Below are 27,313 nucleotides of genomic sequence, written 5' to 3'. Positions count from 1 at the left end.
GCTGAGTGCAGAGCTGGCTTTGAGACCCACATTCACTGCTCCCTCTTTTCAGGTATTCGAGCCGGCCTCCCTGCTGGAAGGAGGGGCCCCCCACTTTGAGATGAGAGCTGCGGGAGAGGGGGACAGGGTGGCCACCTCCCCCGGAGCCCTGGGCCCTCCTGGCCAGCGCCAGAGGTTGGTGCAGACAGAGCAGAAGCATGGGGAAGCCTCAGAGAATGGGGCTGCGGTCCCACGCGCCCCAGCCTGAGTCTACAGTGAGGTCTCGGGACCCAGAACCAAGGCCTCAGACGTCAAGGCTACGAAATGGGAATGGTGGTTTAGGTCAAGTTGTACAAAGCAGTGAAGGAGGAGGCCCTGGGATGATGGAAACTGGACGGGCCGGGCCAAGGGGACAGCCCGACATCTGCCGAACCAGGGACCTGTGCCGCTGTACCGTCGCAGTTTTCAAGAGAAGCCAAAAATCGGGATTTTTTTTGAACGTTGGCAAGTGTCTCTCCTGACGCTGGGCAGTCTAAGTCAGAGTGGCCTGGGGTGGCTTTGTGGGCTCGCAGAGGGCTGCTGGGGAGCTGGGCCGGACCTCGTGGACGGCGCATGGACCACGGTGAACAAAGGCCGGTAGAGGAGGGCCCAGGACACCACCCACAGAGCCAGCACTGCGTTTGCCATGCCACTGAATATTCCTGCCTGTGGACCTCTCTGGGAATCCAGGTCAAACCCGGCAAGTAGCCTGGCAGGCGCAGAATCAGACTCCAGGCTGGAGCTCTGCAGGCGTGTCCGGGTCCTGTTCCGGTTCTGGCAGGGCCATCCAGGCCCCATGACCGTCGCCCGCCTGGCCTGGGTGCCTCTGCAGGGCTGTGGTCCTCCAACCTGCAGATTGGCCAAGTCCCAGGTCAAGACCTCGTCCTCTGGGGAGTGGTGGCCAGTGGGCCCGCCTGACCTCCCTTTCCATCAGTACACTTGGGACCTAGATGGGTGGCCACCTGCCTTGTCGACACGGGTCCACTTGGAGCCCCATTCTGATTTATTACAGATGAGAAGTTGGTTCCCAGGATGCCTAGTTTATGTCAGACGCTTCATCTTCTAACCCTAAAAATCTTAAGGTGGGTCCCTGTTTGGATGTGGAAACCAAGGCTTCCCGTCCTGCAGCTAGCTAGTGCCACCCCTCGGGAGTCAGTGCCCCACTCGGTTCTCTGGGGCATCTCTGGGGATGGGGGCAGGGTGGAGGGGCAGCTGCTGGCATCTTCTGGGGGCTGACATTCAGATCTGGAGAAATCTGTCCCCGGACTGGTCCTTTCCCCCGGCTGGTGGGACACACCCTGCCAGCGCCGTCGCAGCAGCAGGTCTGACCACCTGAAGGCTGCCGGGCAGGCCGACCCTAGTTTCCGGCTGCCCATCCAGTTACTGGACGCAGACCAGCCATCTCTCAGGCCTCGGCTTCCGTACTGTCCTCCCGGGTGGTGATAAACAAAACAGAGAAGCAGCTGCCACGGTTTAGTGAATAAAATGTAGGTCAGTGCTATACTGTTTCTTCTCTGCCTCTTAATTCTCCCACTTCTCTGTCCCTTCTCTAGGAAATTCCTTTTCATTGAAAAGATGAGGGAATAATATTTGTTATATTTTGCAAAGTAAAAAAAAATTCCTTTGGGGAATTCCTTGGCGGTCCAGTGGTTAGGACTCCAGGCTCTGACTGCTGAGGGCCCAGGTTCAATCCCTGGTCGGGGAAGTAAAATCCCATAAGCTGCGGCACAGCCAAAGGAAAAAAAAAATTTTTTTAAAGATAAAGACAGCAAAGGGAAATGCCCCATGATAAAAATTATTTAAAAAAAAAAAAATCCCTTCGTGTGCCCTTTAGCCCATCCTGTGCCCAGCCTCACCCCCAGGCAGACCACATGGTACCCAGGAGGGATCCTGCTCAGAAGCCAACTTGGGGCCTTTTTTTTTTTAACATCTTTATTGGAGTGTAATTGCTTTACAATGGTGTGTTAGTTTCTGCTTTATAACAAAGCGAATCAGCTGTACATATACATATATCCCCATATCTCCTCCCTCTTGCATCTCCCTCCCACCCTCCCTATCCCACCCCTCTAGGTGGTCACAAAGCACGGAGCTGATCTCCTTGTGCTATGCGCGGCTGCTTCCTACTAGCTAGCTATTTTACGTTTGGTAGTGTATATATGTCAATACCACTCTCTCACTTTGTCACAGCTTACCCTTCCCCCTCCCCATATCCTCAAGTCCATTCTCTACATCTGCGTCTCTATTCCTGTCCTGCAACTTGGGGCCTTTTAAATCCTAAAAATCCTTTTAAGTCCTAAAAATCTTGTTAAGATGGGTCCCTGTTTGGATGTGGAAACCGAGGCTTCCTGTCCTGCAGCTAGTGCCAAAATTCCTGCATTAGCCAAATTCCTGCACAGCGGCCTTTGCAGTACAGAAAAGCTACTGTGCTGTAGCCATGAAGGAATTCTAAGGATTAAACCTCTTGTTGGGAATTGGGCACAGAGATTTGAGATTTGCTCCCCCATCCCAGCTCCCATAAACTCACCTGTCCCCGCCAGGCCCTGGGGGCACCAGGGCCTGGGGAAAGTGACAGAGACCCAGGAGTGAGCGATGGGGCTGGAAGGAATAGGTGGAGAGAGAAGGGGGCAGGCAGGGCCTTCCAGAGGCCAGGGGAAGAGTCTGGACACATGGGTGAATGGGTGAACGGGCCACTCTTGGTTGTGGGTGACTGGAACGCAGAACAGGGGAGGGAAGCAGGAGCCACAAATGGCCTCAAAGTGACCCCATGTTAAAAGTCTGGTCCCGGGCTTCCCTGGTGGTGCAGTGGTTGAGAGTCCGCCTGCCAATGCAGGGGACATGGGTTCGTGCCCCGGTCTGGGAAGATCCCACATGCCGCGGAGCGGCTGGGCCCGTGAGCCATGGCCGCTGAGCCTGTGCATCCGGAGCCTGTGCTCCGCAACGGGAGAGGCCACAACAGTGAGAGGCCCACGTACCGCAAAAAAAAAAAAAAAAAAAAGTATTATAAACGTATTACAGTACAGTACTATATAGCCGATTGTGTTAGTTAGGTACCTAGGCTAGCTTCGTTGGACTTACGAACAAACTGGACTTACAAACATGCTCTCGCAACGGAACTCGTTCGTATGTAGGGACTTAACTGTATATGTATACACGCGTATATACACAGAGATACAGGTACATACATACACATGTATATGAGTACATGCACACAGGTGTGTGGATAAACACACAGGCGTGTATGCACACATGGACATGCAGGTACATGCATGTACACACATGTGCGAGTTTATGTGTTGCCTCACAAGTCCAGCTGCCTCTCCTGCTTGTCTAGCTGTGAGTTTGGGCAAAGCCCTAACTCTTTCTAACCCTCCATCCCCTGGTTTCCCTACCTGTAACATGGGGATACGATAGCTGCCTTATAGGGCTGTTATGGGATCAAATGCCATAACCCAGGTAATCGGTTCGGGCCAGGGAGTAAAGCCAGCATTTTTATTGTGAAATGATCGGTGGCCTGAAACAGCCAGAAGAGATGATCCCGACTGTAGAGGGCAGCCTCCGCGCTGGGGCTGGCTCCGTGCTACACCTGGGGTCACAGCCAGGAAGGGCAAAGCCAGGGTTTGTGCGAACAAAGGCACGAAGTGAGGTCTGTGCGCTTAACCTGTATACTTCATGGCTTCTCATTACGCCTGCAGACACTGGGGAACATCCAAGATAGCCCAAGATAGCCCTGCTCCTATCAGATTGGCAGAAACCAAAAGTTATGGCAAGTCTGGGCGGGAACAGGCTTTCCTATACAAGCACTAGAAGGGGGATTTGGTGATACCTAGCAGAGTTACAGATGGGGGACCCTTCGACCCTGCCATACTATTTCTAGAAATCCATCCTAAAGGTAGACTAGCAAAAATATCAGGTGAGGTAGGCACAAGGCAGCAACAAAAAACTAGAAATAACCCAAATGTCCATCCATATAGTGACTCTGCAGCTACCAAAAATAAAGGGAGGAAAGAAGGGGGAAAAGGGAAAAAAGAGGAAAATCTCCATATATTACTATGGAACAGTCTCTTTTTGGATATACTGTCCAATAACAAACAAGAAGATATGTGTGTATATGTATATATAGTACTACTTTTTTTTTTTTTTTTTTTGGCCTTGCCGTGTGGCTTGTAAGATCCCTGACCAGGGATCGAACCCGGGTCCCTGCAGTGGGCGTGAGGAATCCTAACCACTGGACCACCAGGGAAGTCCCTATATAGCCCTACTTTTAATGCCAGGAAACGGGGAGGGAGATAAATAATTTCCAAGAAGAAATAAAAGAAGGATTATTTAGGAACTAAAAAGGTTAATGTTGAGAGTGGAAGCAGGTCCTCTCTAAATATACCTTGTTTATAGGTTTGACTTTGGAACCATATCATTATTTTTACTAACTAAAAAGGAAGTACATCAAAAAGAAAAAAGCAACACCAAAAAACGGAAAGCAGCCGAAAACTAACAAATGTGATCATGTATCAAGATTTCTTACCTGACACAAGGCACAAACCACAAGCTATAAAAGAAAAACTTGAAAGACTACTTCATCAAAGCACCTGCTTCTTAACAGATACCATCTATAGATACAATAAAAAGGCAAGCTACAGAGTGGAAGAAAATATTTAAAGTCCAAAGGACAGGTGTACAGAATATAAAAGAACTCCTTCAACTGAATAATTTTTTTAAAAAACCTCACAATCTTAAAAGTGGGCAAAAGACCTGAACAGACACTTCACAAAAGAAAATATAGAAATGGCCAACATGCATATGAAAAGATGCTCAGCATCCCTATTCATCTAGGAAACACAAATTAAAATCATAGTTACCGTTGGTTAAATGTTATTTTATTTTTTATTTTTATTTTTATTACTTTTCTCCCCAAAACATAATTTTATTTAATTGAAAAAATATCAGTGTGCAAATTGGACATTTTGGGTACATAAAGTCAAGTGCTAATTAAGTAAATGAGTGATGAATCATAATATCAACACTAGTCATTAAATAAAATTGCATTTAAATTAGATTTACCAGATAGTTTCAGGACAAAAAATATAATGAGCCAACTTTAAAGAAAGTTTCCAATAATTTTTTCTTTTTTTTCCCTCAAATTTTATTTTAAAAACTCACAAATGTTCAGAAACTTGGACATAGGACGAAGAATTTTTTTTTTTTTTTTTTGCAGTACGCGGGCCTCTCACCATTGTGGCCTCTCCCATTGCGGAGCACAGGCTCCGGACGCGCAGGCCCAGCGGCCATGGCTCACGGGCCTAGCCGCTCCGCGGCAATGTGGGATCTTCCCGGACCGGGGCACGACGAACCCGTGTACCCCGCATCGGCAGGCGGACTCCCAACCACTGCGCCACCAGGGAAGCCCTCTCTCTCTCTTTTTACTAAACAATTTTAAAGTCATATACGTTATGATATTTTATTCTTTATTTCTGTATGCATCACCAAAATGGACATTTTACTATATAACCACAATACTGTTATCACACCTAAGAAATCTGACAATAATTCCATAATGCCATCTAATATATGAAGTCAAGTTCCCCCATTTTTTACAAAAATGTCTCATATGATTTTCCTCCAATTTAAAATTCAACCAAGGTTCATGCATTGCATTTGGTTATATCTCCTTAGATTTTTTTTTAAATTTTTATTGGAGTATGGTTGCTTTACAATGTTGTGTTAGCCTCCACTGCACAACAAAATGGATCAGCCATACACATACAGGTATCCCCTTCCTTTTGGACTTCCCTCCCATTTAGGTTACCACAGTGCATTACGTAGAGTTCCCTGAGCTATACGGTATGTTCCCATCAGTTGTCTATTTTATACATAGTATCAATAATGTATATGTGTCAATACCAGTCTCCCAATTCCTCCCACCCCACCCCTTTCCCCCTTGGTATCCATACATTTGTTCTCTACCTCTGTGTCTCTATTTCCGCTTTTCATATAAGATCATCTATACCATTTTTCTAGATTCCACTTATATGCTTTATTATACAATATTTGTTTTTCTCTTTCTGACTTACTTCACTCTGTATGACACTCTCTAGGTCCATTCACATCTCTACAAATGACCCAATTTCATTCCTTTTTATGGCTGAGTAATATTCCATTGTATGTATGTACACATCTTCTTTATCCATTCCTCTGCTAATGGACGTTTAGGTTGCTTCCCTGTCCTGGGTATTGTAAACAGTGCTGCTATGAACACTGGGATGCATGTGTTTTTTTGAATTATGGTTTTCTCTGTTCTATTTTTATTTATAAATATGTTGGTGGGAAGTGGAGTCTCTATTTATTTATTTATGGCCACGTGGCATGCAGAATCTTAGTTCCCCAACCAGGGATCAAACCTGTGCCCCCTTCAGTGGAAGCATGGAGTCTTAACCACTGAATCACCAGGGAAGTCCCTCCACTGGTTAAATTTTAAAAAACAGACAACCCCAAGTGTTGACAAGCATACAGAACAACTAGAACCTCCTACATTGCTGGTGTGAGTGTAAAATTGTTCATCATTTATGAAGACTGGCAGTTTCTCCTAAAGGCAAACATCCACCCACCTGGGACCAGCAACTCCACTCCCAGGTTTTTACCCAGGAGAAATAAAAACATATGTTCAGAAAAAGACCTGTATGAGAAAATTCATAGTAGCTTGAGTCATAATAGCCAAAATCTAGAAACAACCCAAATATTTGTCAGCAGGTGGGTGGATCATCATATCGTGTACATTATTTGTACCAAGGAATTCTGCACAGCGATGAAAAGAATGAACTATTGGTGTGCTCAGCCAGATGAACACGTCTCAAAAAAATGATTCTGAGCCAAAGAAGCCTGACTGTACATATCCTATGAGCCTAGTTATTTGAAGTTCTGAAACAGGTCAAGCTGTGAGACGTGGTAAAAGTAGAGGTGACACCTGCAAAGGCAGAGAATCTGGGCATGAAGGCAGGTGTGCATGGCATCCAAGGGCCACTTACATCAGAGATGTGTTAGATTTGTGAATTGTTGCAACCGTTTTTCAGCTGATGGAAAAGAAGCATATTGAGGAAGGCCTTTCCTGATTGCCACAGAGATCTTGTCTTCCTGGAAAGAAAAGATGCCTCTTCTGTGGTCAGGGCCTCGCTCCAGCACCACCTCCCCCTTCACGGACCCTCTGACCTCCTGTCGCTGCAGCTCTTTTACCAATTCCAAGGCATCCACACCTGAGAGTCTTGAAACAGCCAGCTTGGCGTTCCTGCTAGTCCTTTTTGCCTCCACATGATGACGTGTCGCCTCACCCCCTCTTCTCACTCTGTCCCCTGCGCCCCGTCTCCTTTGGGCAGTGTCTACATCCCTATGTGCATTGCTGTCTGAGGTTTGATGCCTGCTTCCTGTCCTGCTGCGTCCCCCAGCCCGCTATGGAGGAGGTGCTCCACTAATACAGATTGACTGCGTGAATGAATGAGTGAATGAATGAGCTGCGTGATTCACCCATCACAGCCCACCCCATTTGGCTTAAAATCCTCCCGATTTCACACCCCAGGACTAGGGGGCTTTGTATAGACTTGAGGTTATACATCTTGGGATAAGGTTGGTGACTGCCTCGTTCTCCGGGGATTTTTGAGGACGTTGGTCCCCTTAACGCAGTGTTTGGACCCCGGCTGGCGCATCTGAACTGGGACACTCTGAGGGAGAATGAAGGAGGGAGATGGGCGATGCTCGCGGGCTCCGACCATCCCGGCCATCGCCACCAGGGGGCAGCACCAGGCTGCGCGAGTCCGTCTCACTTCCTCCCTCCAGGCTCTGCTGGACGGACAGGTCCTCATCCAGCGCAGTGGGGACCGGGGAGCAGGGCCGCCCCTGCCATAGTCCCTTTAGGGCTGGCCTGGTGCCTTCACACCGCCCTGGGGCTGAGGACTCCTGCCCCACCTTGTCCTCCTCAGGCCAGGCTGCAAGGAGTGAGGAGGCCTGAGAGAGGGCTTGAGGCCAGCCCAAGGGCACGCCTCCCGGTTAGACCCCAGTCCCTCCGCACCCAGATGCGGGACCCCATGGGAGAGCCATCAGGCCTGGCTTGGCTCCTCCTGGGCCTCTTCCATGAGGATCAGTTCTCTGCGAGGCTCAGGGCTCCTGGAGGACTGCTTTGTTGTTGTTATTTGTTTGGTTTTTTTGTTTTTATTTTTGGCTGTGTTGGGTCTTCATTTCTGTGCGAGGGCTTCCTCTAGCTGAGGCAAGCACGGGCCACTCTTCATCGCGGTGCGCGGGCCTCTCACTATCGCGGTCTCTCTTGTTGCGGAGCACAGGCTCCAGACGCGCAGGCTCAGTAATTGTGGCTCACGGGCCCAGTTGCTCCGTGGCATATGGGATCTTCCCAGACCAGGGCTCGAACCCGTGTCCCCTGCATTGGCAGGCAGATTCCCAACCACTGCGCCACCAGGGAAGCCCTATTTGTTTGTTTTAAACCTTTGCATCCCCTAAATAAGGCCTGGCATGGAAGAGGAAGAAGGTGGTTAAAGCATGGGCTCTGTCACTCCCAGCTGTGTGACGCTGGGCCTCAGTTTCCTCCTCTGTAAAATGGGTATAACAACAACAATAACAATGATAATAATAATAATAAAACTTCCTGCTAAGAGTGTTAGGAAAATTCAAGAAGACAGTTTTACTTGCTGGCTGATCCTCCACACATGCCTACTTTCTTTTCCTTCCATCCTGCCCCCCCTCCCACCACCCACCTCCGGCCTTGCAGCTCCTGCCACCTGGAGGGCTCTTTCCTGAGATATCCCATGTCTCATCGTCAAACTCAGCTCATATGCTACTTCCTCATGGAGGGCTGCCATGGACCCCCCGGGCGAGAGGAACCAGCCACCCTCTACCAGGTCACCCGGTTCATTGTTATTTATTTATTTATTATTTTTTGGTGCGGCATGCAGGATCTTAATTCCTTGACCAGGGATCGAACCCGTGTCCCCTGCACTGGGAGCGCGGAGTCTCAACCACTGGACCGCCAATTTTGCCAGCACTTACCTCTGCCTGGAATTGTCCGGTTCCTGTTTAGTTTACTTGATCAGTGTCTGTTGTCCCTAAAACTTCAGCTCTGTGAGGGCGGGAACCTCACTGATTTTGTTCACAGCTGTCTCCCCAGTACCCAGCACAGTGCCCGGGACATAGTAGACGCTTAATAAAGATTTGTTGTATGAATGATGAATGAAAGAAATCGTGTGAAGCACATAGAAAGCTTGCAATTAGGGACTTCGCTGGTGGCGCAGTGGTTAAGAATCCGCCTGCCAATGCAGGGGACATGGGTTCAAGCCCTGGTCCGGGAAGATCCCACATGGCACGGAGCAACTAAGCCTCTGCGCCACAACTACTGAGCCTGCGCTCTAGAGCTCGTGAGCCACAACTACTGAAGCCCGTGCGCCTAGAGCCCACACTCCGCAGCAAGAGAAGCCACCGCAATGAGAAGCCCGTGCACTGCAACGAAGAGTAGCCCCCGCTCGCCGCAACTAGAGAAAGCCTATGCAGCGACAAAGATGCAATACAGTCAAAAATAAATAAATAATAAATAAATTTATTTTTTAAAAAAGAAAGCTTGCAATCAATAATGACCCTAATGAATTAAATTAGCAGAGTCCCCAAAAGCCAAGGCAGGGGGGCAGGCCATCCTGGGAATGGAGTGAGCCTGGAGTTCTGGCAGCTGGGAGTCCTGGAGGACCCTGGTCCTCTCCTGCTAGTGACCCTGAGCTCCTCGCTCACCCTCTCTGGGCTCTGCAATAAGGAGGACTCCGCAGCCAGGGCTGCTCAAGGAAAAAAGGAGATGGGACTTTTTTTTTCCCTTCCTGCTCATCCTGTTCCCAGAAGGGCCCAGCTCCTGCAGGGAAGCGGGGAGATAAGGAGGAAGGAATCTGGAGGAAGGAGTGGTAACTGTAATTATTATGAAAGAGATGGGGAGGGGGACTGGGTTGCCAAGGGGCTGGGGAGGGGCAGCTGGAGAAGCTCTCCAGCCTGGGGAGGGGCTGTGCTTTCCCCGAGCCCTCCCTTCCCTCTCCTCCTGCCCATCAGAGGGGTCCCACCTGCTCTACTGGCAAAGGGATCCCTGAGCCCTGGGCAGGACCTGCTGGGTCATACTGGGACATCCCCTAACCTCTCTGGGCTGCATTTCCAGCTCTGCTAACCAGTCATCTGTCTGCTTTCTCTTCCTCCCAGCTTGTGGTGAGCTGGGGGCAGGAGGTGTGGGTGGTGAATGGGCTGCTTGCTGTAGGTGCCCCCTCCCCAAGCCCCATCGCTTATTGGGAGGGGGGAATTCTTGTCCCCTGGGCACCATCGGAGGCTCTCTCTCTGAAGAGTGGGCATCCCAGATGGGGATGACTTCTTCCCTGATGGGTGCCTTCCATCCCCTGCCCTAAGAACTCTGTGAGTGAACTCTGAGGCCTGCCTGGAGGAGGAGGCAGGGGGACTGTTTCTAGACTGAGAAAGCTCTGGGGTCTGGAGTTTGGGGGAGAATCCCAGGGAGCTGTACAGTGGGAAAGTGTGGTTATGCATGTTTCCATCTGCATGTGTTTGTATGGGGGGGCGGATATTGGTGTTGTGTGTGGTATGTGTCTTGTCTGCTCGTGTGTGTGTGTGTGTGTGTGTGTGTGTGTGTGTGTTTGTGTCCATGGATATCTCATCTCATTTACATGGGGTGTTTGCAGTGCAGGTTTGTATGTGGAGGTGTGAGTGTGTGTGCTCACAGGTCTCCATGCACCTCAGTGGGCTCTGTGTCTGTGTCCTTTTGGGAGGGGTGGTCTGTGTTCGGGGTGAGCTCACACAGCTGGCTCCTGGGCCCTTTTCCCTCCTTCAGTCAGCAGGCTCAGCCGGCCCCCTTAGCCCCCTTGGACCTCACCCTGAGTGGGTTCCAGCCTCAGAGCTACCCGGAGGGGGTCAGCCCAGGAGGAGCAGAGCAGAGGGCAAGCTCTCACCTCCACTGGCCTCCCACCCGGCTTGGGGTGGACTTTCCAGCTCCCTCTCAACTGTAGGCTCTTCTGGTGCCATTTTACAGAAGGGAAAACTGAGTCACTCGCCAGTCCCCTCATCCGTGGCCGACCTTGCTACCCTCCATGACATTGCCTCTGCCCTGGTCCTTCAACATGTATTTACTGAGCACCTACCATGTGTCAGGCATACAAAACCAAGCAAGACAACGTGCCTGCCCTGGCGAGCCAATGTGTTAGTGGGGGAAACAGACACCAAAAACATTCACAGGGGAGAAGGGTGAAATGGTAACCATGGGCGATGGGACAGACTGAGGGAGGGCACGGCACGCACTTAGTTCAGGGTGGGTGGAAGGTCCCCTCATTTGAGCAACAACCAGAAAGAGGCAGCCTGGGAAGATGCAGGGGAAGAGAGTGGCCCCAGATCCAGTCATTGGCAGAGTGAAGTTCACCCGCCATTTGGCCCCGCAGCCTGCACTCCTAGCTCAGCACAGCTGGATGGGGCCATTCACCCTGCTCACCAAAATATCCCAAAGATGTAAAGTGGCTTCTCAAAACGATGAAAGAATTAGAAGGAAAGAGGAAATGCTACAGAATATTTATCTAACCTTAGCAGCGGGCGGAAAACCCCAGAAGCAGTATAGGAAAGGATAGCCGGATTTGAGCACATGGATCAGGTGGGCCCTCCTGTGGATGCCGGTGATAACGATGCGTCAGTCGTTGGTTGTAACCAGTGAACCGCTCTGGTGCAGATGCTGCTGGCTGTGTGGGGGCAGGTGATGTCTGATCACCTTGACCTGCCTACAGCAAGAATCCTGCCAGCTCGGTTTAGCCAGAATCCCCCTTGACCCGTGATGTTTCGTTTCTTCTTAGTAATTTTCCATCCACTGTCCTCCCCCCTCCCACCCACCCCCCACTATAAGTTTCCAGTTTTCCTAGTTGCATTTGGAGTTGAGCCCAATCTTTGCAAAAACCCCATTGCAGTGGTCCCTACACCTATCGTGATTGTCCTGAACAAAGTCTGCCTTACCGTTTTAACAAGTGTCATGAGTAATTTTTTCTTGAACAATGGTTGGATTCATGCTTTTGAAAGCTCATTCTGCCTGCTGCACAGAAAATTGGTGCATGAGCATGGTTATTAGGGAGAGGCAGAAGCGACTGGATGGAGGCTGCAGCTCCTGGTGAGATGGTAGAGGTCTAAGTCAAGGTGGGAAGAAATGGGTACAGGTGGGTGGACATGAGACACACTTTGAAGGGAGGAGTCTCCATTCATACCTGCTTTAAGCCCTTACCTGGCTGCCATCGCTCCCTAATTGAGACCTATAAATTTAGCCCATTCCGGCAACTGCCATCTCACCCCACACTCCCTTTCCTCTCTCTATGTCTTAGCCCCACCATGCTCCTTCCCACCCCAGGGCCTTTGCACATGCTCTCACCTCTCTCAGGAATGTCCTTTTCTTTGTTTAATTCCTGATTAAAGATCTCAGGTCAATCAGCACTTTTCAGAGAAGTCTCTCCTGGCTCCTCCAGCACCATGCCTGACCCTGCTGTGGGCCACACGGTGATTTTGTACCTTGTGTGATTACTGGTTTGACATCTGCCTCCGCTATTAGAGTGTATCAATGGGGGGGTGGGGGGCAGGGCTAATGAGAGTTTTGTTTAGCCCAGGGCTTGGAACAGAGTACAGGTGCAATAAATATTTGTCAGATGGCTGGCTGAACCGCTAATAAGGCCTTGCTGGGCAGAAAACTTAGACCACATGCCCTCATCAGCTGTTAGCTCAGGCCTGGCTGCTAGGCCAGTGCCATCAGATGGGGCCAAGGTGGTGGGCTGATATCACTGACTGCAGGAGACTTAAACAACCACAGTTTGGGAGAGAGAACTCCCTGCAACCTGTCTCGTCCTATGGCAGAGGGCTGGCACCCACTGAGCCATGGAGGCTTATCTAGCCCACCACCTGACATTTTGGTTATTGGTTAGCACTACCCGCCTACCACTTCCCCAGGCTGTGACTCCTCAGGGGCGGGAACAGGGCAGGCACTTTTTATTTCCGGGTGCTCAGTGCCCAACACAGAGCCCAGCATGGGCAACACATCCAGTGAATTGTAGACCCGAACTGCACAACCTCAGGTGTGAAATTCTGAGAAGCTTCAGTTTAGTTGAGAAGGGCTTTGGGGAAAAAAGGAAGAGAAGGGACTGCCTTAGTTTGCTCTGGCTGCCGTAACAGAATACCACAGACAGGTGACTTAAACAACAGCAGTTGATTTCTCCCAGTTTTGGAGGCTGAGAAATCCAAGATCAAGGTGCTGGCCAATTCAGTTCCCGTTGGAGAACCCTCTTGCAGGCTTGTAGGGGGCTGCCTTCAACAGTCTCTTCTTTGTGTGGGTGTAGAGGAGGGAACAAAGGAGGTGGGAGGGAGAGGGAGAGGGAGATGGGGGGAGAGAGTGTGTTACTGGAAAACTGGGTTCATCTCTTGATGAGTGTGGAGCAAAAAGACAACCAGGCTAAAGATCAGGAGAATGAAAGATTTATCATTACTGGCAGCAAGTAAGAACACCTGGGATCTTTCCCAAAGCAGTGTCTCCCCAACAGCAAAATCGGGGCAGTTTTTCTTTGGCCACACAGCTTATGGGATTTTAGTTCCCTGACCAGGGATCGAACCTGGGGCCCCCGCAGTGAGAGTGCCAAGTCCTAACCACTGGACCACCAGGGAATTCCCCAAACTGGGGAAGTTTTAATCCCCTATTCAGGAAGGGGATTGAGCAGAGAATTCAGCACAGAATTGGGACAAAGGTCGACAGAGTCCAAGTTTTAGTTGATTGAGGTCATCATCATTCCCTTGAGGAGGAACTACAGCTATTTTATCGCTGAACTCTTGTTTCTTGACTACTTTTCCTTTGTTCCTGCATTCCCTCACTTCCCTGAAGATCATTAATTATTGAGCCCTGTTAAAGGACAAACATTGTGGCTGGGCTTAGATCACAAAATGGCTTAGGCCAAAAATGGCTTCTCTTATGTCAAGAAAGCCATGCCTGGTTCTTTCTCTGGGGACCCCTAACCTATCTGCATGCAAGAGCAAGCAGAACTGGTGAGTTCCAGGAGGGACACCCGTGCCGTCCCCACTCCTGGACCCTGTTATCCCAGGACAGTTACAGGATCCCTCCCCCCTTCCCGCCCCTCAACTACCAGCCTGAGCCTGGGTCCAGGGCTGGGTTCCCTTTCAGAGGCTGCTCCCGACTTGCTGTGTGTGAGGGGGTGGGTCACCTCTCGTGCCTCGGTTTCCTCTCCTATGAGTACGAAATTAATTAAAAAAAAAAAAGAAAAAAGGGGGGTGGGATGAATTGGGAGATTGGAATTGACATATATACACTATTGATACTATGTATAAAATAGATAACTAATGAGAACCTGCTGTATAGCACAGGGAACTCTACTCAGTGCTCTGTGGTGACCTAAATGGGAAGGATATCCAAAAAAGAGGGGATGTATGTATACGTATAGCTGATTCGTTTTGCTGGACAGTAGAAACTAACACAACATTGTAAAGCAACCATACTCCAATAAAAATTAATTTAAAAAAAACCCTGCAGACACAGAGGACTCAAGGAGGGAGTGGAAATTAAGAGCAAAACACAAACAAAAAGAACGAAATCAACAGATTTCCCTCGTTTTTTTGTTCTTTCTTTCTTTGCATTTTTTTGGTTTTCTTTTCCTCCCTTCGGCCGCTCTCTTCATTCCTTCTTGTCATTCCTAGATCTCTTTCTTCGTGCTAAAACGGAGGTGCCCCTGGGCCGTCCGGTTTCTGGAGCTAAGGTCAGGTGGGGGACCAGACCCGACGCCGTTGGCTAGGGGAGGGACCCGTTCGGGCGCGAAGACCAGATTCTCTCCCTTTTCAGGGGAGTTTTCTGGCCGGGGTACGGCACAGGCCTGAAGCCGGGTCCCCCCCCCCCCCGCCCCAAGGCCATGCGCCCGGCGATCCCGCCAGTCGCGCGCGAGGACACAAAGATCCCGCCGGGGCTGTGCTCCCGCCCGCCCCGCCCCTGCTCCAGACCGCAGTCCCATTGGCTGAGAGGTCCTGGGGGCGGGGTCAGGGGCGGGGACGCGGCGAGCCCGCCCCGCGAACCGCGCCCCCTCCCCAGCTCAGTTCCCGCAGTTCGAGCAGAGCAGCTGGCTGAGCGGAGTGGATCGTCAGGTAGGGAGCTTCTCCGGGGACCCCAGGAGGGGTGTGGTGTGGTGCCCCCGCCCCGAGGGAGGCCCAGGAACCTCCGGGATGGGACCTCGGCCTCTTCTGCCGCCGCTGCCCCCATTCACCGCCCCCTCTGCAGGGTCTTCCAGCTCGCCGGCAGAGGGCCCCAGGCTGGGTCTCTCTAGGCCCCTAGGAAATACCCGGGCCGCCTTGGCCTATTTGGGGAGCGCGGGTTACTCATCCCCCTCTGGAGAATGGTGGGTGTGGCAGCAGCTGGAGGGATGTGAGGCGGACGTCGGGTTGCATTTCCCGCCTGCCCACCTGTTTTCTTCTAGCGGAAAAAAACCTCCCCTCCTCCTCGTCCCGCCCCCGCCCGCCCCCACCCTCCCCCTGCTTTCGCTTGTGGGCTGGAGCAGGATGGGGTGACTCGCGGTGCGCTGGGGCGAGGCGCGGCGGGGGTGGGGGGCGCCGCTCGGGGAGGTGGAGACAGCCCCCAGCCAGGCCTGGCCGCGCCAGCTGTGGGCTCAGTGGTGGGAAGTCGGCCGGGCTTGACGGGGAGGTGGGCTGGGGGTATCCTGGCGCCGGACGATTGGCCGCGTCTGGGGAGGAGGAGCTGCCTGGCGCTCGCCCGGTGTGTTTGCGTCTGGATGAGGGGCCCCAGAGGCCTTGCCGAGAAACTTCTTCCGCGCCCACAGGCTCCCTCCCGACAGCCTCACTGGCAGCCCAAGTTTGCAGGCCGGAAATGCAACGGTTTTTTGTTTTGTATTGATTTCTAACAAGGAAGCCCCTGGTCCCCACAGCTTATCTGGGGTTGGAGTGGATGTGTGTATTGGAGGTGGGGGACAGGAGATAAGCCCCTCCAGGCACGATCTCCGTTCCCACAGGCGGGGGTATCTCACTGCAAAATAGGAGGCTTCTCTGAGCCTCCGTCTCCCCATCCGTAGACTGGGGATGTAACTTTTCCTATCATAACGGGGTGAGTGAGAATAAAAGGACATGGCTGACCCAGTGCGGGGAGGAACGTTAGCTACTGTTAACATTTTTTACTGGCTTTTTGGATATTTCTTGGTCTCTTCACTCCCTCATTGGAGGAGTCTTGCCCCTCCAATGCGTTCGCCACCCTGAACCCAGGGAGGACTTGTAAAAACAGGTTCAGATCAACCCCCGGCTTAAAATCGTCCACTGATGCCCCCATTGTCGGTCAAGTCTGAAACTTTTCAACAGAGCTTTCTATTATCTTCCCCCGAGACCCTCCCAGCCTCTTTCTGCCGTCCGTCCTCCCTCCCCCTGGGCCTTTGCCCCTGCAGGTCCCAGGAAAAAGTTCCCCACTCCGCCTTTAGGACTCGAAGCAGCCGCTGCCTCCTCGGGGCCAGGGGCCTCCTCCAAGCCCCCTCTGTGCTCGCCTTCCCCGGGCGGACTTGATGACCGCCGTTCTCAAAGCTGCCGTGTTTGTCACTCCCTCCCCCCACCCCCGCCCCCAGCAGAGCCGGAACTGGGGCCTGTAGCGCCGCCCAGCCCAGCCCGGAGTAGATGCTCGCAATGAGCTGAGCCAGGCCCAGCGCCGGGCTCTGGGTCCTGGGCGGGGACGAGGGTGGGTCTTTGTCTCACCGAGTGGCAAAGTCAGGGCATTTGGTTTGTGTCCCATCAGCAGGGACAGGAATGGGAGGGATTATTCTAGATGGCCCTAGGCCTGACAGTTCTGTCGTTAGCGGCTCCACCATTGTTTCCGAGCCTTTGTATCTGGTACCCCCTGCACAACATCCTCCGCACGACGTCCGCCGGGCTGGGAGGCTGCACCAGGACTGTCCCATTTGACAGATGGGCAAACTGAGGCAGGGAGCGGTGACGTCGCTTGCCAGGGGTCACAGAGGGAGTGGAGTGCAGAGTTAGGCCTGAGACTTAGGTCTGACCGAAGCCCTGGGAGAATGGAGGCGAGACTGGAATACAGGAGGGCTGGAAGTGGGGGTGATGGGGTGCGGAGTAGGCCCCTAGTTACGAACAAGGGCTTGGGCTCCTCCCAGGAGGGCTGCGCATGCTGGGAGCCGGCGGGCGCAGGTCCTGGGCGGGGCGGGCGTGTTCGGGAGCGCTAACGGGGGGCAGTGCTGGAGGGGCGCCTCTTCTTCCCGGTCGCTGGCCCTCGGGTTTCTGGCCTCTTCCCAGCACTCTGGGGCGGCCGAGCAGTTCCCGGCTGGGCTTGCTCCCCCTCCCCGGACGCGGGCATCGCGGGCTGCACCCTCCGCACCGAGTTCGTATTTCTCCCTGCTGCTGGCGCTGCAGGCTCCAGCCACGCCGCCCCGCCCTTGCGCCCCCTCCACTTGATTCCCCACTTCCCCCAACTCCGCTCCCTCCCCCCTGACTCCCCGCCCCACCCCTTGGCCTCGGCGCTCTCTGAATCCCCGCCCCTTGAGTCCCCGCCCCCTTCCTTTCCCCCTTTGCCCCTCCCCTCTATCCTCGCTCTATTCCCCGCCTCCCTCGCCTGAGCCCCACTCTCCCCCGAACAATGGAGGGGATTGTGGCCCAAGCCCGCCTCGGGCTCCTCATGAGCCTCTCCTGCTTCCTGGGACCCCACTGTCCAGCCTCCGCTGGCTCACCCAGCCCCTCGGCCCACGTGCCCTTGGTTCTGCGGGGCTGGGGCTTAGCTGGGCTGGAGGCTGAGAAGGGAAGGGAGGCGTCTCTGCTGCCTCAGCTTACAGACGAGGAACCTGGGTGTGCTAAGGTGACTTTGTGACTCATCTAGAGCCCCCCCAAAACAATTTCCCTTCCACCCTCTTATGCTGGTTGAGAGGTGGGCAAGGCCGGTAACCCGGTAACCGCACTACTCTTGTGTGTACTACTCTGTGTCGGTTGACCAGCATCTGCCTTGCTGGGGGGAACTCCTTAGAAATGCAGGACCTGGGACTCCGCCCCCATCTTCAGCATCTCCATTTTAGCACCGACTTTCTCCAGTGTCCTGTCCTGTTCCCTTCATGTGGGCTAGTAGTCATCCCCACCTGCCAGACACCTGGGAGGTGTCCGAACATGGTGCCCAGCCCTGGCCTCCCCCATCCAGAAACCCATGGAAGGCTCGACACCCCATTTTTCAGAGTAGTCTTGGAGAGATCTGGCTTTGCTGAGAACCATGCTGAGAATGAAGCTCCCAACTTGAACTCAGCTCTTTCCCCTCCATCTCCCTGCCCTCAAGCGTCTGAAAGCTACCAACAATGGAGCCTTGTGGAATGAACTGCAAACTCCTTCTCACTAAAGTGTAAATGACGGATAGCACTGCCAAGGATCCCGCTCCCTGGAGTCAGCAACTGGCTACTTGGCTCAAGACAGACTTGTCCTTGATACGATTGGTGGGGTTTGAGGCCGAGAGGAGGGGAGGGGGTTAGCAGGAGCTCTGCAGGATTGGGTCTCCAGTCCCTTGATATGTGGGTGGGTGGAAGAGGGGTCAGGAAGACCAGAGCCTGGTGCCCAGCTGAACTCTCTGAACCTTCCAGGAGGACATGCAGGGCCTGTGGAAAATTCCCAGGCTATTTTGGGCTGAGGCCCCCTTCCTGCCCTTTCCCAGGGTAAAGGCCCTGCTGGTGCCGGGGGTGGGGTGGCCTTGCCCCGTCCACTGATGTGCACACACAGGCAGCGACAGGTGTGCATCCACGTGTGCGCCTGGCTTCAGACACACACGTGCGCACATACACCACACATGTGAGCAGAGCCAAATACGCCCATACAATCCTGTGCACACACAGCCATACGCATTTACGCACATGCACACACACAGGTGTGTGCACACAGCTCAGCAGCCGTGGCATGGGCGTGACTTTCCGTCTGAGTTTGCTGCAGCCCTGAGGCCCGTCGCAGGTCTGGCCTAGAGCCTCCTAGCAGACTGAGCCTCAGTTGCCTGTTTGCAAATGCCCTGCAGCTGTAGGGAGTTGAGGGGGTCCAGGAGGGGGGCTAGTGGCAGCGGGTGGGCCCTGCCTCCTCCAGGGTCAGTTCCAAGGCTCCCCTGGTGTTGCTGGGAGAGCAGTTGCTGGTTGGAAGCACCGGTGGGTGGGGATGAGGGTGGGGGGGTGACTGCTGCACACCCCCCATCTGTGTGTTGGAGGGCAGCAGTGGGCCCCAGAGCTGGCTCCTGGGCTACTGGCTCCCCCCTCCCCCAGCTGTTTTCCTTACAGCTGGACTTTAACCCAGGCCTCCGCACACAGAGGCCATGCACTCCTTCTCCCTGCCCCCTCCCCCATGCCTCTCCCCCTCCCCACGCAGGCCCCTGGGGGCGGGCTGGCTCTTGTCCAGGCCTGCTCCAGCTGCCCCAGCTGCTTTCAGCTCTGATGGCCCAGGGGAGGCGGGCAGGGTGGTGGTTAAGGCTCCTGAGTCTCCCAGGCCAGCACTTACCTTCCCGTTCCCACTCCGGGAGGCTCTGGTGCCCCCCATGCCTCAGTTTCTCCCACTGCCAGGTACGCATGCGTGGCGCCCCCTGCTGCTGCTCGACTGTGCAAGGCACCGAGCACACAAGTACACGTGAACTCCAGCGGGGGCTTCCGGTCCTAATGCTGGTTAAGACCCTGCTCTGTCCCAGCCCCAGTGCAGGGCCCTAGGACGTGGAGGGACTCCATGCTGCCTTCAGGTTGCTCCCCGCTCAAGACGGTGGGCTTCCATTAGCATCTCTGCTGGACTGGGTATACTAGGGGAGTCAAGGGGGCTGGGGTGGAGAGAGAAGGGGGGCCCCAGTTTGGGCCTGCTTCACTAACCCAGGGGGAGGTAGCCCTGGCAGGGGACATGGTGACAGTCAGACAGACATGGATGTGAAGAATGAAGACACATGGGGATGATGGTGATGCCCTCCAACCCAACCTGCCTCTCACCTCTCACCCCTCCTTCCCCAGTGCCCCGGCCACCCCCCCGCCCCCAGTCTCCTTGCTGGCCTTCAGTCACACCTGCCCTTGCCAACCTCAGAGCCTTTGCACAGGCTGTTTCCCACACCTGGAAGAGCCTCCCTCTGTTTTGCAAATGGTCCACTCTTTCTTACTGTCTGGGACCCAGCCTGCACCCTCATTAGAGTGGCACCCCAACCCTGCTACTTTTTATGTCCCTCTATGTATTTCTTATCAGCCCTTTCAGCAGTCTGTAATGGTTATTTATTTTTTGGCCACACCACGCAGCTTGTGGGATCTCAGTTCCCCTACCAGGGATTGAACCTGGACCATGGCAATGAAAGCCTGGAATCCTAACCACTAGGCCACCAGGGAACCACCTGTAATGATTTTGTTTATATATTTATTGACCTGTTTCTTCTCTGGCTCCAAATTCAGCCGTGTCTCTAGTGCCATGAACAGGGCCTGACACCGGGCACATATTTGTTGAATGACTTTATGATGACAGTTATAACAACAATCGTAGCTGACACTTAATGCTCACTTGTTCTGGGTGGAGGGTGTGCAGAGTGCCTAACATGTATTGTTTCATTTCAACTTCATGACAATGGTGTGAAGTCAGAACTATTAAAATCCCCATTTTCCTCATGCAGAAACCAAGGTCCAGAGAGGTTAAGTAACTTGCCCAAGATCACACAGCCGGCAGGGTGGGATTTGAAGTCAGATATGCCTGACATCAGGGGAAAGAGGGAGATTGTGGATGCGGGGGAGGCCACTTCCCCGCCTCACCCTGGTGTCACCAGGACGCAGTGGTCCCACCTGCTGTCCTGCGTGGGGCCTTCCCTTCTCTGGGCTGGCCCCCTTCCCAGAACCCCAGGCATTGAACATTCTAGGACTCTATGACCTGTACTGGCGGGTCATGCTGGAGCCCTGACCCCTGGCCAAGGAGCCGGGGCCTTTCTGGGCTGGCTGCGGCTGCAGCTGAGAGAAGGGTCAGGAGGTAGCTATGTCACTTCCCCCGGGAAGCCAGGCGGCCCTCTCCCATCCCAGCCAGAGGGAGCGAGTCCTGAAAGGGGAGTGTGGGGGACTGCGGGGGACTGTGGGGACAATGGAGGGAGAGGTTTCGTCCTTTGGGGGAAGGAGGCGGCCCTTTCCCTGGAGGATGCAGGTTGAAAACTGGTGCCCTGGGGCTGCGTAATTGCTATAGACCAGGCGCGCATGGGGCAGGGCTGGTGGACTGGAGGCTCCAGGCTGTCAGAGCTGCTAGTTTTTTCAAACTAGTTGGAAACCTAGGTTTTGGAGCAAACTCCTGGGATGTTTAAAAGATAGCTCATATTTTAAATTTGAAAACCCCATGTGAACCACACAGAACCCAGCAGGGCTGCCCTGTGAACGGGGGTGATGTCCGAGTCGGCCTCCTCCACTGTCCTGGGGCCACAGGGCCCGGCTCTGCTCCACCTTGAGTCCCCATCCCCCTCCCTGAGCAGGTGCTGAATGATGCCCACCCAGCTGCTCCACCGTGCAGATGGGAAAATTGATCCCAGAGAGGGGAAAGGACTCAGCCAAGGTCCTTTGGCTCCTGGGCTTTGCTCTTTCCTCGTGGCCTTGAGGCAAGGCCGCCAGTGTGTTGGGTACAGCGGCCACGTGCTGCTCTTGACACAGTTGCCAGAGCGAGGCAGGGACTATGGAGTCCGCTCCCTCCAGCCCCTCCAGCTGGGTCTGCCCCCGGCCTCTGATGCATCTTAGGGGTCACGGAGGGAATTCGATTTCTTAGCAGCAATTGGAGACTCAGGCTGTGTGGAAATTAACTTTAAGGCCTGGATCTGAGTAAGGGGCCTGGTGGAGATGCTGTCTTTGAAATGCCCCTGCCCCTCAGGGTCCCACACACTTACCTGCCGGGCTTCCCTCTCCTGGATGCAGGCCTGACTTGGGGTCTGAGCCTTCTTTGGTTTGTGTCCCGGAGTTTCCTGGACGAACACTTGAGTGTTGGTCCCTTTTTTGCCTCTGCCTTCCCCACAGTGTCCGGCACTTAGCTGGGGCCAGGAAATGTCTGATGAGTGGCTGGAGTCCTCATCTAGGTGGTTGGCATTGAAGCATCCCCGCCCGCCCTGCCTGCCTGCCTCCCTGCTCCCGCCCTCCCTCCTTTCCTTCCTTCCACAAGGATTTACCACGCCTGGCCCGGCGTGTGCCAGGGTCTGTGCTGGGCACTGGGAACATAGAGGGGGCCAATGGTGTCCTTGTCAGTGATGCGACCTGGCATTTCCGTACAGAGCAATGATAGCGGGAGGCCCACGGCAGCTGCAGGAGCCCAGACCAGGCGCCTGCCCCGGCTGGAGTGAGCCGGGCGTGTTTCTGGAGCAGGTGACCTCCACGCTGAGTGAGCCTCGAGCCTGCATTCCACAGCCAGAAGAATGAGTCTCAGATGGCAGACGCTGGGGTGGGGAGGCATCCGGGGGGCCCCTCCTTGCAAGGCGTGAGCCCCTGAGAGCCCCTGTCCCTCTCCAGGTCGGCCATGTCATCTGAGCCTCCTCCCCCATCACAGCACCCCACCCACCAGTCCTCGGCCGGGCTGCTGGATACCCAACAGGCCCGAGACCGCTCACCATCCCCACTTCGGGGCAACGTGGTCCCGAGCCCACTGCCCACTCGCCGGACAAGGACCTTCTCAGCGTGAGTGTCATGCTTCCTGCGACAGGTTGCCTGCGGGGTCCAGAGAGCCTCATGTCCCTGTCTGTCAGATGGGAGACTCGGGGTTGGGAAAGGGCTGATGGTGAGAAACTGGGCAGGCGCCTCGTAAACTGTACGGCGCTGCTCCAGGCCCACTTGAGGCTGTCACGAGCTGGGGGCAAGGATTGGGGATGGCCAGGGGTGGGAAATCGCTGGGGTCTTAAATCATCAGGCTTTAACGACACACAGGCCTCTTCCCCCGTGAGCCCTTGACTTCATCGGCTGCAAAAGGGGGACAGTAGCAGGGTGGCCACGGGGCCGCAGGGGACCCACACGGTGCCTGGGAGATGCAGAGCTCAGGCCAACGAGTGGAGGCTGCTGCTAGCTGCTGCTGCTAATAGCCTTCGGAGGGAGGGATGCGCAGAGAGCTTTTAGTCAGAGGGGGAAACTGAGGCCCGAGAAAACTCTGCCAGCGTCATTCAGAGAGTCATTGTCACCAGGGTCTCTGTGAATGGCTCCCAGAGTCGTGCAGTGCACAACCTGCACAGCTGTACGTGGTGGCCCTGGCCAGGACTCCCTGGGGCACAGCGTGGGTGGGCACTGGGATGAGCTGGGTGTGCCCGGGAAGCCGGGGGCTGTTCTGGAGGGCTGGCGGGGGCCGTTCACGCTTTCTCCTCTCTCTGGCAGGACGGTGCGGGCTTCACAGGGCCCTATCTACAGAGGAGTCTGCAAATGCTTCTGTCGGTCCAAGGGCCACGGCTTCATTACCCCGGCCGACGGCGGCCCTGACATCTTCCTGCACATCTCCGAGTAAGTCAGCGGCCAGTCTGGGTGGGCTGGGTCTGGGGTGGGTGCTGCCGTGGCCCCGAGGAGGCAGGGAGAGCGTGTGACTCTCCTGGGCGCCGGCTATGATGATGGTTGTGCAGCCAGGTGTGTGTGACTCTGCTTGTCTGTGTGTGACAGTGTTCAGTGGCGGGGTCGTGAGCCCGTGGTGGTGGTGGCAGTGTGTCAGGCTGCAGGCGACTGCGTGTGCGCGTGTGTGAGTTGAGATCTGCTTGGGGTGGGTCTGAGTGCTCGTGTGGGTCTGGTGGGTGGGGAGGGGCGTCCCTGTGAGTCTGGGGAGCTGTGTTTCACCTGGCGGCTGGGCTCCTGCACTTCCTCGGGGGAAGCAGGCTGGTGAGGCGGGGGGCTGCCTGTGCTCTGTTCCAGGAAGGAAGTTTGGGGCTGGACCCTTTCTCCTGCCACTTGCTCACGGACGTCCTTCCTTCCTGAGTGTCTGGAAACCCTGGGGCGGGCAGTGGGGGGGGGACCCAGGGTGGAGCCCAAACGTCCTTGGTCTTGAGGCTGGAAGGCGTCCAGCAGCCTGTGCTTCACTTCTGATCTTCTAAGCAGCCTGCAGATCTGTGGGGATCCGATTGGCACCCCGACCCGCACCCCAACCCTTGACCTCAGCGGCAGCTCCCCAGTCTCTCCGACTGTGGCAGGCAAAGTCCTTACCCCACACAGCAGACCTTGTCTACATAGAAACCATGTTTTTGAAATTAGGATCCTGTTGCACATGTCTGCTGGGATGGGAGAGTTATCCCTTCTGACCCTCCCCCAACATTCTTACACGCCGGGTCTTCAGTAGACCCCCCGTACAGCGTAGACATGAGGATGACGCTAGAGCAATGCCTTCCACGTATGTATGAATCATACGTGGATGTAGACATGTATCTCCACATTGCCTCTTTCCAGAAAGGATTTGTAGTGGTTGACAAGGATACACACAGTGCACCAAAAAAATTAGAAAGGAAAGCATGGGGTTGGGGGGCAGATAAGAAAGATGGGGATACTGTGATACCTAGTTCCACTGCTAGAAGTGGGCTACATGTTTATTCCTGAGCTTCCTGGTGGCCAAATCAAAGAGGGCAGCACCATCTGCGATGTTATTCTTCAGTCAAGGCAAACCAGTTCCGGGGGAGCTGACTGGTCTTGGTGCTCAGGATCTGAAGGGGATTTTCCTCCTGGGGTCTCATCACGGGGACATCAAGCTGGGCACCTCCCTATCACGGGTGAGATGGTGACTCATGTCCCATAGAAAGTAAGGGAAATGGACTTTCTGGAAAGCTCACTGGGGTTCTGAGGAGTTGAACAGCAGAGGTGTAGCCTGGTTTCTGGGACTCCTGGACGGGTCAGGGGGTTGGGGTGCTGCTCAGGAAACCCTCACCCAGGCCATCCCCCAACTCGGGCTCAGACTGCCTTTCCCCGCTGTTCCCTCCATCAGGCCCACGGTGCCCTCGTTTAACATGCCATGTGAGCATCCCCAGGGGGTGGGGCTCCATCTCTGTCTCAGCAACCGAGGTCCCAGGGAAGGAGCTGATTGGGTGTGGGGCTCCTTAGCCACGACCAGAGGGCCATGGTGGTGCCCCCTGGTGGCAGGGCAGGGCGGCAGTTCCTCTGCGAGGGCTGGTGTCCTGGCTTCTCTGAGTGCCGGCCCTGAGTGCTCTCTCCCCACCCCACAGCGTGGAGGGGGAGTACGTCCCCGTGGAAGGCGATGAGGTCACCTATAAGATGTGCTCCATCCCGCCCAAGAACGAGAAGCTGCAGGCCGTGGAGGTGGTCATCACCCACCTGGCGCCGGGCACCAAGCACGAGACCTGGTCCGGCCACATCGTCAGCTCCTAGGAGAGGCCAGAGGCGCCCCTTCCCCAGGGCTTGGGGGAGACTCTGGGGCCGGAGGCAGGACCAAACTGGAGAGGACATTCTACCGCTTGAGATGGGGCTTCAAGGGGGGAGCGTGGTCCCTTTCAAGTGTCTCCTGAAGGAAGGGGTGTGGGGTGCTCTCGGCCACCAGCACAGCCTCTCACCATCTGAAAAGCATTAAAAGCATTGAAAAAGGAGAGGTGCCCGCTAGTGGCTGAGTGGAGGGTCTGTCCGAGCCCCACCCGGGACTGGGTCGGGTGGTCTTCCCCAGCCCACAGCCCCTCATCCCTGGAGGAAGGCTCAAAATCCCCAGATCTGGCCCTCTGGGTAGTGACATGGACCCTGCGTGTTTTCCCGGGAGGAATTCCCGCCCAAGCGGCCCCCTTGTGTCTCTCCTCGGCCCTGGGCAGAGCAGGCTTTTCTTTCTGGTTCTCAGCTGGTTGTTCAGGGGGCTGGGAGGGGCGGGGAGTGGGGGGAGGTTGGTACCTTTGCAGCGGGAGGTGTCACAGCTGGGTGTCTGGGAGCCCGGAGTCCTCCACCTGGCAGCGACGTGCTCAGAGGCGAATCCTAACTCTCTTCGAAGGCTGGTCCTTTCTGTCCGTCTTCAGGTTGAGTGATCCTGGCTCAGCAGCCCCGTCACTGAGGTGGTGGGTGGGAGTGGGGATGGCGGTGGGAGAGGGGAGTGTGGAGAGGGGAGGCTCTTTGTTTAAGACCAGACTTTTCTCCGGATCCATCTAGAAAAGAGCAGGTGGTTTGCTTCCTGACAGCCTGGTAAAGTCAGAAGTTGAAGGGGAAATACACCTTTGGTGGGGTTTTCTGGAAAACTGGTGTGAAGCACTGCTTAGGATTTTCTTTTTTTTTATTTCATAACTGAAGTTCTCACCAGAGCCAGCTCTGTTTGCACTTCGCTGCTGACATTGCAAACCTTTGTAGATATTTCCAGTAAACAGATCCTTAGGATTTTCTTTGCTGTGGTTTGGTCTGGCTTTAGTTGTGTTTTAAAAATAGCAATAGCTGGGAAATACGTCTTGAAATATGTGGCCTGTATGTAGTCAAGTGTCCATTTGTCAGTGCAGGGAGGCGAGCCCTTGAAAGACAATGACGGCCTAATCCAGTGTCTTAAATCTGGAAATTTCTGCAAGGGGGTGGAAGGCCAGAACTATTTTGCTGAGAACTGGTGGAGTTGTTATTGGTGTGTGTGTGTGTTTGAAGTGTAACTGACCTACAACACTATGTTAGTTCCCTGTGCACAACACAGTGATTTGATATTTTCATACATCACAAAATGACCACTGGAGTTGTTTTAAATAGGCAAGTAAGTGTGTTGGTTTCCAGTATGCAGTGAAACATCGTAGTTAAGGAAGTTGATCCTATTTCCTGGCCTGTCGTGCCCCTCGAAGGGTCCTCCTGCCTCTGCCTTCTGCTACCCCACGGTGGCCTTCTCCCCTCCAGCCTTGGATGGTCTGTCCCCAGGTGGCTCCTGGAGACCCGTCTGTTGGGTACAGACCACGCTTCCAGAGCCACTTCCCGAGACCCGTGCAGGCTCCCGGAGGTTGAGAGCCTGCACCTTCCCTCCACCTGCTCCCCCAGGTGTCTCCAATGCCCTGTCCTCACCTTGACACATGGTTGGGGCTCCTTGTGACCTGCCAGCCCGCCAGCGGGCTGGGAGTTGGATCTGCTCTTCTGAGCTAAACTTTGGGCTCTCGCTGTGTAGACTCCTTTGTAAATGGCTCTTGCTCTGTCCTTCCTGGTGACCACATCTTTCTCAGTCAGAGCTGGAAGGGACCCTTCCCCACTCAAGCACAGAGTCTCAAGTTACAGAAACTCCGGAGGCTCTGGGAGGATGGACGGTGTTGGCGACGGAGCTGGGCACAGAATCCGGATTCCTGACTGCGGGTCTCCTCCCACCAGCATCCTTCTCT

At 54.4% G+C, this 27,313-nt stretch overlaps 1 protein-coding gene and 1 non-coding gene across 2 annotated transcripts; one reads left to right on the top strand and one right to left on the bottom strand.

Annotated features, from left to right (window-relative positions):
• Positions 1 to 13,643: 13,643 nt before the first annotated feature.
• Positions 13,644 to 13,716, bottom strand: TRNAE-CUC. Its single transcript has one exon. It is a non-coding gene; the product is annotated as a tRNA-Glu (tRNA).
• A 1,421-nt stretch (positions 13,717 to 15,137) lies between these two features.
• CARHSP1 (calcium regulated heat stable protein 1) lies at positions 15,138 to 25,586 on the top strand. Its single transcript, XM_029220278.1, has 4 exons — positions 15,138 to 15,195; positions 22,545 to 22,709; positions 23,394 to 23,516; positions 25,211 to 25,586. Exons 2-4 carry the CDS (start codon positions 22,552 to 22,554, stop codon positions 25,371 to 25,373), a joined length of 444 nt encoding a protein of 147 aa, XP_029076111.1. The 5' UTR covers positions 15,138 to 15,195; positions 22,545 to 22,551; the 3' UTR covers positions 25,374 to 25,586.
• The last annotated feature ends 1,727 nt before the right edge of the window (positions 25,587 to 27,313 follow it).

Source organism: Monodon monoceros, unplaced genomic scaffold, assembly GCF_005190385.1.
Source record: "Monodon monoceros isolate NGI ecotype Baffin Bay Population unplaced genomic scaffold, NGI_Narwhal_1 Super_Scaffold_13, whole genome shotgun sequence".
Classification (NCBI taxonomy): domain Eukaryota; kingdom Metazoa; phylum Chordata; class Mammalia; order Artiodactyla; family Monodontidae; genus Monodon; species Monodon monoceros.
Note: the sequence above shows the minus strand (reverse complement) of the source record. Positions and strands in the feature narration are given on the sequence as shown.